Raw genomic sequence first — 13,158 nt, forward strand, 5'->3', positions numbered from 1 at the left:
GTCCTTTAGGCACAAATTCTCTGTGAATCACGCATTTAGAGGAAGAAAAGACAATGAGTATTTCCTTAACCTCCTTCAGGTGAGGTGAGGTGAGGTGAGGTTTGTGTGTGCCACTTCTTGATTGGATACTGTACAAGAAAATCCACTTCTCATTATTCACCACTAATCTCTCTTAAAAAAAAAAGAAAAACAGGGTCAGTTTTGCAGCACTCCAACAACTTGTGACACTTCAGCATGAGGATTTGCTCACATACTCCCTCCTGCTCATCTATCAGCACTTTTTGGACTATCTCTGTACTCTCCTTTTCATCCCTAATCTGTCTTTTGAAATGCAATGAACATTCAATTTCAGCACACTGCAAACCTCTGCTCTCATTCTTACACACAGTTGTTGATCCCCATTCAAAACATCTAGCACTTTCCTCACCTTTTTGTGTATCTGCAACTTCAACAGAAGCCTGAAATGCTCGTCGTCGTCGATGTTTTGTTGGCCCTCCCAGAACATCTCGTGCTCGTCTCAAGTGCTCGACTGGGCCTCAGATTCCTCCCAGAAGGTTTCCCTATATCGGATCCGTCGGGTCAGAGCCTAATTTTACATTTATAATGCATTGAGTATCACTGCTCTATTAACCACTGCACCTCAAATATGTCACCGAAACACAGAGGCACAAAATGCGTCCTCACTCTGTCCCTACCCAGAGGCGACAGAGCCAAGTTGCATTTGTTAGCTGAGACTCCTCACCAGTGTTCCAACTGAAAACTGTGGTGGTGAACCCCTTACAGTTTGCCAGAGAATTTTATTTTTGAAACTCTTGGGACAAATTTTGCAGGTGCGATTGTGATGGTGTTGACATCAGCGAAACTGCGACACCGACGACTAGCAGTTGGATGTCAGAGCGGGGCATTGTGTGGCACTGGGGAAACAGAAAATTAGCAATAGCTGAACACCAACTAGACTGTAGCTGACCCATCGATTTCCAGGAAGGCCACTTGCTGGCCTGGCAGTCATAGATACAGCAGTAGACAAAAAGAGTGACTAATGAAATAATTAAATGCCTAAACAGCATTAATAGGTACTAGTATGACTACAAGCTGCCTAGAAATCTGCATGTGTTTTCCACAGTTTGCCACATAGCAGTTTCATGAGACCCAGGTTCACCAACATAAACAAGTACCCACAAGATACCTTGCATGTGCCATCAACATTCCTTGCCACCCCTCCAAATGCATCTCGGCTTTGACAGTTCAATCACATTCCGACATTTCTGGTACCTAGGGAGAAGCATCACCAGAAACCGGTGTTTAGACACCCTGGAGAGGACGTCCGCAAGGATGGCCAAAACTTGTTTTAACGTGGCTTTTCTGTTCCGAGTTGGTGGGCTAATGACCAAAGGGATTTTATTCAAACCATGTAATGAACCATGAAATAATTAAATTGGCAGGTATCACACAAGTAGACACCTAATTTTCGACAATGTTCAGTAAAGAGAAATTTTACTCTATATTTATGACTAGTCCTGATACAAGACTTGATTGTTTTCACAATTTTGGCATATTGTGTGTCAAAGTAAACTGTGTAGTTCAGATGACTACAATACCAATTTGTTCATATTGCATGTGGTATTGTTCATGGTTATTACAATATCAGCTAGTCAATTGAAATCTGTCAACTCCTAGAAATAACTGGGTGTAACAAGTTTTGGGGATATGAAATGGTACAATCATATTAGCTTAGTCACAGATAAAACAGGCGGCAGGCTTCCATTTGTTGGTTGGGCATTGGGAAAATGCAGTCTACTGAGGGAATTGCTCACAAAACAGTTGTGATATCCATCCTAACATACTCCTCAAGTGATTAGAACCATATCGAATACATCTAATAGGAGATACTGAATGTATGCAATGAATGGCACCATGGATCATCAGAGCATTGTGGAGATGCCAAAAAACCTGAACTGGCAGACGCTTAAATACACATGGCAACTATCCTACAAAAGCCTACTTCCAAAATTTAAAGAATCAGTTTTAAGTGACGAATCTAGCAATATACTACATTTTCCTATGTACTGCTCCTGTATGGACTGCAGACAAAAGATTAGACTAATAAATGAATACACAGAGGTGTTTAAGTAGTCATTCTTGCTGCAGTTCACATGTGTGTATGATACTGAGGGAAGTGCTTTCTGTTAAGTACATCACAGCAGTTTGCAGACTATGGATGTAGCTGTACATGACAGGAGAAAGGAGAGAGTGAAACATGGTGCTGGCATGTAAATCTTGAATAGCACAAAGTATGCTGCTGAGTTACACGCAAATGTATGGATAGACCAATCATAAATGACCATTAACCCTTTGACTGATATAGCTGTATTAAAGGGTGCCACCGACATAGTCATCCTCCCCCCATGTTATTGTGACCCCACATTTCATGACACTGGCGGCTTCTGACCCACAGCTGTTGTCACAACACTGTAGGGAGCTCCTGTACTACATTGCCTTACTTTTGTTAAATACTGAATTTTCTGACAGAAGACTGGGTTGTGGCACATCACAAGCATTAAATAATAAAAATGTATCAGCTGGTATTTTCTGCAACCTACTTAATGCACGTAACTGAGTGAATCACAGTATTCTCCTAAATAAATTGAAATTTTACGAGATTGATTGTATAGCCAACCAATGGATGTCATATCTAACTAAAAGAATGGAGCAAGTTTTACTTAGTAAATTAACCTATACACACTGGAGAAGACATAATTTTGACTGGGGAGAAATCGTGTATGGTGTTTCCCAAGACTCCATCCTAAGTCCACTATTGTTCCTCATATATGTAAACGATCTTCCATCTAATATACAACAAGCAGAACTAGTTATTTTTGCAGATCACACTAGTATTGTAATCAATCCAAGCATGTATACAGAAACAGAAGAAATGCTAAAGCTAAAAGCATCAGTGACAGGTTTTAAGAAAATTGTCTCAGCCTTAATTTTAAAAAGGCACAATATATTTAGTTTTGTGCATCTAGAGGAAACAATAAATGGAGTGGAAATTTAAAAATTCTTATGCAGTCATATTTCTAAGCATTTAAACTGGAAAAAGCACAGTTTGGAAGTCCTAAACCAACTTAGTTCAGCCACATTTCCATTTAGTATCATTGCACATCTTGAGTAGAGACAAATCAGAAATCAGTAGGTTGAAATTTTTGCATATTTTCATTCAACAATGTCACATGGAATAATGTTCTGGGGTAACTTATTTTTAAGAAATAAAGTCTCAATTGCTCAAAAATTTTCTGTAAGAATAATATGTGGTGCTCACCAATGATCATCTCATATCTGTGTAAGGAGTTGGGCATTGTAACTATTGCTTCACAGTATACAGGGTGTACATAAAGTCCGGGAACGCTTTCAATTATTTATTGCACAAGAACCAAACATTGTACAGATATCATGCATATGTCTGTCTGAAGAGAAACCCTAAAAGTTTTTTTCTTTTTTTCCATGTATACCACCACAGCATAGTTTGGTAATTTGCCATTAGTCAGCGCTAGTCGCAAACACGGCGAGTTCAGGTGTGGAGCGAGCTTTCTGTGTGTTGGAGTTCTACAAAAACGAGTGTGCTACAGCTGTTCAACGGATGTTTAGAACCAAGTACAGTAAGCAGCCATCAACAAGGAAGGCCATTTACCACTGGCACAACAAATTTATTATGATGGTTTGCTTGTGCCCGACAAAGAGAAGCGGATGTCCCAGTGTGAGTGAAGTGAATATGGAGCACGTACACGAGACATTCATAAGGAGTCCAAAAAAATCAGTACATCATGCATCCTGTGAACTCTAAATGGCTCCAATGATAGTGTGGAAACTCTTGCAACAGAAGCTGCCTATGAAACCACTAACTGGAGCTACAGCAGGAGCTCAATGACGACAAAGAGAAGCGTTTTGAGTTTTGTTCGGAGTTGCAACAACTGGATGAGGATGGGGATTGCATTGTTGATTGCTTAATTTTTAGCGACGAAGCCACTTTTTACACTAATGAGAAAGTGAACAGGAATAATTGTCAAATCTGGGGTACAAAGCATCCCACGTGAATGCACTGAATTTGAACGTGATTCCCAAAGGTAAATGTTTTTTGTACCTTGTCACGTCGAAAACCATATGAACCATTCTTCTTTGCCAAGAGCACAATCACTGGATATTCCTACTTGGACATGTTGCCACAATAGCTGATGCCTCAAATGCAATCGGACTCTGTTCATCTTTCAGCAGCATGGGGCTCCACCCCATTTTCATCGTGAAGTTCGTGGGTACCTGAACACGGAGCTGCCACAACGATGGATCGGCTGTGCTACAGATAGGGACAGCCGTTTCATGAAATGGCCTCCACAATCATCAGATCTCACTCCATGTGACTTTTTCTGTGGGGGACACATTAAAGATCTGGTGTTATGTACCGCCTCTACCATGTGATGTAGCAGAGCTCCAGGAGAGAATACAGAAAGCAACAGCCAATTAGATTACCGTATTGACATCTGCCAGGTTACTCATGGTCCGCATATCAAATGTTTGTAAAAGAAAAAAAAAGAAAAAAAAGAAAAGAAAAAGACGGCTTCCAGAGTCTCTCTTCAAAATGCAACATGTATGACATCTGTACAATGTTTAGTTCTTGTGCAGTAAATAATTGAAAGTGTTCCCGGACTTTATGCGCACCCTGCATTTATCCCTCATGAAATTTGTTTTAAGTAATCCACTACAGTTCTAAAGAAACAATGATGTACATGATTACGATACCAGAAGGAAAAAGGACATTCATTACTCCACATTAAGGTTGTCTTTAGCTCAGAAAGGGGGTGCACAATGCTACAACAAAAATCTTTAATCACTTACCCAGTGATATAAATTGTCTGATTGACAGAATAGTAAAATTTCAAAACAAACTGAGAAAGGTTCTCCTTAACAACTCCTCCTTTCCCATAGAAGAATTTCTATAACTGTAATGTGTAAAAGGTGGTGGAAAGGTATTACTAATTCACATCTGTACATTAAAAAACTTATAAATGTTCAGCACATAGCCATACTTCCAATTAATTTGCAATGTGAATGTAAAATGACTCACTCCACACAATTATAGTTTATAGTGCAAAATGATCCATGGAACATGAAACCAACCAACCAGTACACAAGTAGTGATCGGAACTCTAGCCTCTCAGCATAGGTCACACTATAGGGCAACAAAAAACCAGTGCTAACCATGGTATGTAGCAAGCATGTCTGTAGCAGCCACAGAGTTAACATAGTCTGAGTCCACAAGACACTATGCAGAGGTTTGGAATTTAACCAGGAATGCTGGTATGAAGTCTGGGAATTTCATACTTCATGGCAGTACCTCTACTCCAAAGCCAGCCAAATACTAGTGATGAAAAAAATATCAAATCAAACATGCTACTCCAAGTTGTATACCACCACACAAGCTTGTGTTAATGTTATGGAGAGAGAAAATTAAAAATTTAAAGAAAGTAACAATCATAGAATAATACTGAATCAATTCTGTCCGATTTGAAAAACAACAAAAGAAAAGTAAATAAAGATTTCATTTGAGTAAAAAAGTAAACCAAACATACATTTAAAACTGGCAATTACCTCAATCATTTTTTCAAGTTATTGGTATGTTTTAAAATTTCAAATATTTCCAAATTTCAGTGATATAACAGTAAAATTTACTACTGGAGGGAAGTTTGAGGGGGTAAAAATTGTAGAGGGAGACCAAGAGATGAATACAGTAAGCAGATTCAGAAGGATGAAAGTTGCAGTAGTTATTCGGAGACTGCACACGATAGAGTAGCATAGAGAGATGCATCAAACCGGTCTTCAGACTGAAGACGACGATGACCATGACAACAACACACATTGGTAAAAGAGAGAGAGAGAGAGAGAGAGAGAGAGAGAGAGAGAGAGAGAGAGAGACGAAACTGTTCTAAAAGCAACATTGTAGTGAAGAAAATAAAGGAGATAGTGTGGTAGCTAAAAATACATAAAAAAGGTCAAATGGTAGTTATCTACAACTATACTCTGCAAGCCACCTTGTAGTAAATGATGAAGGGTACTTTGTGTACCACTATCATTTGCCCCATTTCCTGCCCCCAATTATGAAAGGTGAATTGTCATTCAATTATTAATTAATGTGTTTTGAAACTTGAGATTTTGCTGCCAATATACAAGGCCATAACAACACTAGGTCATACCACGCACATGTGAGTCGTGATGATGAGCAAAGTGCAAGATGAAGACACAGGAAAACTGATGGAGTAAGGATGAAGAGTTGTGACAATGACAAACTGATGATGGTATGCAAAAAAGGTCATTTGAGAAAAAGGACAAACATTTCATGAGCATAATGTAAGATAAAATAATCACTGAGAAAGTATAAATGAGTTTCAGTAAGTAGACATTCATAAGTCCAGAGTTGGATCTGAATTTCGTACCAATACTGTATTTATCTCATGTTTGGTTCTTTATTATGGAATAATGCGATATGCGCTAGAAGATGAAAACGTGCACTTTAAATGCAGTGAACAGTTTAAACTAGCCAATTGTGTCCAATTAAACACTTAGTTCCAAATAAATGGACTGCCTCAGCGGAAAAGATTAAAAGCCAAATTTCTTTAGCAAACTGACAACAATTACTTCATTGTTCTGCAAGGCGATTAATGCTTGACTGTCAGAAAGGCGGAAATAAAATAAAATCTGAAACTAATATTTTATTTTAGCCTTCCCTAATTACATGAATGTATTTTAATTCACTTGATAGCTCCGGTCACAGGAATTCGTTTTGTTTTCATTTGACGTGAGAGCAATAAACGAAGAGGAAACAGCAAAATCACTAAACGTAAACACGAGTCACGTAGAGACTACCCGCCTCCACACTACAACTCAGACTGCTCTGTGCATCAGCCCCGGATCTACGATATTTCCGAACCGGGGCAATACTAGATAGGCATTTTGTGAAACATGGTCATTTTCCTCAGCAATATGAATTTAGCGCCCCCTCCCACAACGCCCCCCCTGAAATTGCCACCCAGGGAAGATACTCCGGCTCGCATGCCGACCCCCCCACCCCTCCCCCCTCCTTCCTTCCAAGATCTGGGCCTGTTGCCCTGGCCGCTTAGACGTGCCAGTAAAATTTTTCCAGGTAGCATCTGGCTGCTTGCTGCTATTGCTTAATACAGCTAACTGCCATACTTCTATAGCTAGAAGCGGGAGAAGGTTACAGGGCATGCGCATGAGCTCGCTCGCAACTGCTCAAACGCAACTGCAGTTGTGACATCATGCTCATCAGAGCAATTAGTTGTTATGAAGCATTGCATAGTCCTTGTAAAGCCTTTGACTTTCCTTTGCAACTTAATTTTGTTTTCCTTTTTTTCTCTCGTTCATGTTTTATTGCTTCAGTATTATTCTTCAGTAGCGAGATACAGTAATATCCTTCGATAGAGTATTGGTTCTTACCAGTCAAAATTACAAAAATTTAACTGAAAACTAAAACAATAAAAAATGCCCGAAATTCTAAAAAATTCCCGGGTTTTTCCCAGATCTCCCGGTTGTATACACCCTGGTAATAGTCTTCATTCCCAGATGGCCAATCTTCTAAGCCAAACTTTTCAAATTTTCCCTGCAATGCTCTATGGTGAGCTGTGAGGTATTTGCCTACATTAATTTCCGGTAGTTGTATGCTTAATTCTGACACTGCACTCAGAAGGCTTCAAGGCACTCAAACAATTTTCTAATTTATAGTGAATTCATAACTGGAAGGGAAAATCCACATCCTGCATCTACTGGAATCATGGAGAGAAGGTTCTGGAGAGGTCAAAGTTCACCTCATGACCTACTGTGACTAAGCAGATAATGGAAAGTGCACTGTGATAATGCATATTTTATTTGCACGTCAAGTTCTGTAGGACCAAATTGAAGAGCAAATCTCCAACGTCATGGAACCTGTTGTTACATGAAATTACAATATAAAGGCAATAACAGTTAAAACTACAATTTTTATGAACCTGAAAAAGTCCAGCACTACGTTTACGTATAATTACTGTAATCATGGTCTGAACTCAATCTAAAGTAACAGAGTTGTACGTCTGAAATAGTCTCATGTGCATCAGGTAATATGCAGATGAGCCCCAAGAAGACATGGTTGTACACCTTGCTACTGGCACGTAATCATTTTAAAATGAAACCGAGATGTTCAGAAAGTCTGCTTGTATTAAAGTGATTAAGATGAACCTGGATATACACAATGGTGAGATTTCTATTGTTCATGTCACTTGATATCACAATGTTTCTACCTGCTTGGAAAATGTAGTTTGAAAGAGGAGGAACATGTGAGAGAAAATTAACTGCAGTGCCTGAAATACTATTACAGTCTGTTTAAAATCACCAAAAATTAAGGGATGTGAAACATATCTACAGCAGAGGAAACCAAGTCAGGATTTACAAAGGAACACAGTGAATTGCATTTGTACTCTGCACTTTAGTATAGAATGATCAGGATATTTAAAATGTCATTATGTATCTGTAAGTTGAGGAACCCAAGAAGTGCTTCCAAAGAAATTCTGTACAATTTTACTGAATCTGGGGTACATAAATATTAAAATACAGTATAAATACCTGGGATAAGTCAATAAGATGGCCAAAATCGCCTATTTTCCAACATCCTGTAGAACTTCTCATTATATTTTCAAGTTTGATGTCAATGTGTAGTAAATCATTGTCATGCAGGTGTTTCAAACCCTGTAATTGAATGCACATTAGTAATGTAGACAAAAGATACTATTCTCATAAATATAACACAAAACCCTTTGCAGTAATCAACTACAATGTTCACCTTAAACTTATTTATTTTTGGAGAATAAGTGATTTTAGGACACTGAATCAATGAGGGTCAGGAGTCTACATACTTGCCAGATGTATTTTGTGAACCATTCATAACTAAATTTTTTCACAGCTAATGTGTAATGTCATACTTGTGTTCATTATGTGACAAAAGAATAATGTTTAGAGAAATTCTCCTAAGAGGTTACAAATCAGCCAACAGAAACAATTTGCAAGACTAAGTATTTTAGAGAAGGCACTAGGAGAGTCTGATTGAACTTCAGCCATCCAGTTCAAATGAACCAGAATCATTTGCACAAGAGTTTATCATGAACAGCTTTCATACGAATAAATTTGCTGGGCTTCTTATCTAATTAATTACTCCTTTGCAAATCGGCACTCTTCAGACATTTCTCATACTTTGAACACCTTTCATACATCTCAGCAGAAAAATCAGTATGCACCAACTAGTCTAGCACTGACAAAAAAAAGATGAAGAAGCTTTTGTAACATACTGTTTTACAAGATGTGTCAAAATTCTCCTTCAAATAAACTTGGGGGAAGACGGGTTGTCTACTGCACGATGGTGAGCGACTGACCCACTGGTTCTTGAGTCAGTGACCATTTACGTCAATATGGATTACTGTGTAACAGTTATAGTGGGAAGTGTATGTGTGTGTGGGGGGGGGGGGGGGGGGGGTGCATCCAGTAGTTTTTGTCAAAGATACCTCTTTTTCAATTTTTTTCTTTTTTCCAAAATTAATATCAGCCTACAAATATGATACAATGTTGCATTTTGGTACAGTTTTTGCAGAAAAAATAGTGTAAAGGAAGCAGTTTTGTGGAATTGCACTTAGAGTACCTTTTTCTGATTTCAAAGAAATCTTACATGTAACTTACATAGGAGAAAGAAATACTTTCTGCAGATAATGAAGCAGGCAATCTACCAGACAATTTGTCTCTTTTTTTTTTGGGAATACTCAATTTGGGCAACTATAAATATATTACTATTATTATTTCGGGTTGACAGAGAATGTCTACCTGTTGCTTTTCAAATGAAAATATGATGTTCATGGAATATGTGCACCTTTATCATGTAAATTTTGAGTTCAGGAAGTTGTTTGTTTTAGTTTAGTTCGAAATCCTGGTTGGAATATCAACAGTATTACGAAAAGGACAGATTGCTACTCATCATAAAGATGGCATGTTGAGTTGCAAACAGGCACAACGAGAAGGCTGTTACACATTCTGCTTTCAGCCAAAGCCTTCTTCAGAAAAGAAAAAACATACACACACCTCCCCCCCCCCCCCCCCCCCCACCACGCACACGCACACGCACACGCACACGCACACGCGCGACCACTATCTCATCCTGTAGTGAATTTTGATGATCAAGTGAAATTTGCAACTTGATGGAGCACTTCTTGGTAGGGAGACTGCAGCATAATATCTTCAATGGAAAGTCTTTGATATATGTAAACGTAACCATGTGGTTCCTAGCGAAGTGCAGCTCGTGTGACCTGGCTGTTATCATCAATAGTAATGTCAGATTTTTTTGCAGATAATGGAGTTACCTATAATGAAGTACTGTCTGACAAAAGCAGCACAAATATTCAGTCAGAACTTGATAAGGTTTCAAAGTCACAACTGAAATCACAAATACCTGGGTCTACCAATTTGTAAGGATACGAAATGAATCATCATATATGCTCAGTCACAGTTGAAGCAACTGGCAGACTCCAGTACACTGATAGGGTATTAGGAAAATATAATCAGTATACAAAAGAGAATGCTTACAAAATATCTGCGTGACCCATCCCAGAATATTGTTCAAGTGTGTGGGACCCAAACCAAACAAAACTAACAACAGATACTGAATGTATTCAAAGAATGGCATTAAGTATGGTCACATGTTTGCTAGACCCAGAAGAAAGCATAACAGAGATACTGAAGAATATGAGAACGAGATTTTCACTCTGCAGATGGTAGAGCACTTGCCCACGAAAGGCAAAGATCCCAAGTTCAAGTCTCGGTCCGGCACACAGTTTTAATCTGCCAGGAAGTTTCACTGAAGAATATAAACTGACAAAATCTTTAAGGTGAATACACATTATCCTGTGGAAATCTACTGGCAGAATTTCAAGAACCAGCTATAAGTGTGAAATCTAAGAGAGCTGCAACAAAAACTTTTAGCTGCTCTTAACCTGGAAGTCTGATGGCAATTGGATTGTTTCAGCTTGAAAGAGCATTATTTTTTAACCTTGGAGTGTGCGCACCAGTTCCCCCATCACTGGATTTCAAACCACGATGCTAACTGTGAGTGAAGACGCTGGCAATGCAGAGCCCAACACAGTGCAAGTTGGATCTGTCGTGCCATGATTTTTGTGCCACAATTTATTAGGACTATAAAAAGGAGTTAACTGCAGAAGAATGGTATTCTTCTCTGGTTTTTGCTGTCCTTTCTAGGGTCACTGTTGCAAACTGCTTTTGCAAATTTCCAAGGGGTTTGGGGTCTCGAAGATGAAACCTGTGCCAATTGCCCAGCAACAGCAGTGACCCAAGAAAACATTGACACTGAAGAAAATGATCAAAGATGATACTCATCTTACATTTTGTGGCATTATAGGGACATTAAATATTGGACTGACCGCGGAAGAGACCATCAGCCACAATCATTTATGCCTAACTGAAAGATGTGACCTTTGGGAGCCACACTCCCTAATGGAAGCCCAAAAATGTGTTAAGACTGGATTAGTGTCACTTTATGCTTGAAAAATTTGACAAATGGTGGTCCAAAGACACTTACAATATTGTCACAGGTGATGAAACACGGGTGTACCATTAAGATCCTGATAACAAGAGGCAATCTTCAGTATAGTGCTTTCAGGGTAAGGAGCCACCTATGAAAGTTCAGAGCTCTGGAAAGAAGATGGTGGCCACTTTCTTAACCAAGGTGGGTCATCTCACCTCTACGACGTTGGACACCGGCCGCACAGTCAGTGGTATGTGACAGTGTCTGAAGAAGAGTCATTGCCACATATAGGTCACAGCATCCAAAGTCAAAGTGTGAGCACCTTCTTCTGCATCATGAAAATGCCAGAGCAATGGATATCTTGGGGAAGGAAGATGTGCAAGTGTTACAGCACACAATGTATTCACCTCACCTGCCTTGGTGCAACTTCTTCCTGCTACCACAGACAAAGGAAAGAATCCGTGGCCAGCATTTTTCTTCTGATGAAGAGGCTATTAATTCATACAACAGTGCCCTAAGTGACTTCTCTAAGGAGTCAATAAAGAATATTAGACTGAGCAATTTTTGAAGTGATTTCAAAGGATGGAAAAATTTATATTTGTTCAAAACACTTGAGAACTTCATCCACAAAATTTTTCTACACATAATTTTTACTTATTATGCATGGTATCCTTGAAAATACTCTCCTTCAAAATTGATACAACACTCCCAGCACCATTTCCATTTCCAGGAGAAGTCTCAGTACACCCTCTTGTTGGATTGCGCAAAGTGTTGTCTGTGAATTTACTTTTACCTCGCCTATCATTGCAAATCTTCATCCTTTCAATGGGGTTTTCAACTACGTAAAAAAAAGGGGGGGGGGGTCTGCAGTGGCTAGGCCTGGAGAGTATGGAGGATGAGGCAGCCCAGTGACTTCATTTTTTGTGCAATAATCATACACCAACAGGGACGAATGAATGTGTGGGTGCATTCTCGTGAATTGTCTTGCCACATTTCAGGCCATTTCCTTCTCACATTTTCTCGCAGGCATCGCAACATATGCTGATAGTACCAGTGATTAACAGTTTTTCCCTGTGACATGAATTTCAGGGTGAACTAATCATTCAAAGTCAAAGAAACTATCCACATACCTTTGACATTTGATCTGACCTGACTTGGTCTTTGAGAACTTTTTCTCACGCTTTGTGAAGATTGAACCTTGATATCAACATCATAACCACAGACCGACATTTCATCACCAGTTATGATTCTCTTAAGGAACATGTCTATCTGCGCAACCCAAAAGCTCTTCACAGTCTGTAAGGCGAAGGCCTTTCTCGTCTTGACTCATGAGCTCTGGGACGAACTTGGCAGCAACAAGATGCATTCCAAGAGGCTGTGTCAACATTTCATGACCAAATCCAACTAAAATGTTGTTCTGCAATCTCTCTGACAGTCAGTCGTCGACTGGTACACACAATTTCGCTGACGTTTCTGACATGACCATCATCTGTAGATGTTGAAGAGTATTCTGAACAAAGGTCATTTTTAACTTCTGTCAG

General features: G+C 39.2%; 1 protein-coding gene across 5 annotated transcripts in view; it reads right to left on the reverse strand.

Annotated features, from left to right (window-relative positions):
* The window catches only part of LOC126299006 (membrane-associated tyrosine- and threonine-specific cdc2-inhibitory kinase), a 166,008-nt gene that overhangs the window by 87,829 nt on the left and 65,021 nt on the right, over window positions 1-13,158 (reverse strand). For all 5 annotated transcript variants that reach the window (XR_007552706.1, XM_049990636.1, XM_049990635.1 and 2 more), the window contains exon 5: window positions 8,662-8,784. Coding sequence is in view for 4 of the 5 variants with exons in the window: in XM_049990636.1 (XP_049846593.1) it covers window positions 8,662-8,784 (123 nt within the window). In the remaining variant the exon portion in view is untranslated. The remainder of the gene's footprint in view (window positions 1-8,661; window positions 8,785-13,158) is intronic.

Source organism: Schistocerca gregaria, chromosome X, assembly GCF_023897955.1.
Source record: "Schistocerca gregaria isolate iqSchGreg1 chromosome X, iqSchGreg1.2, whole genome shotgun sequence".
NCBI lineage: Eukaryota > Metazoa > Arthropoda > Insecta > Orthoptera > Acrididae > Schistocerca > Schistocerca gregaria.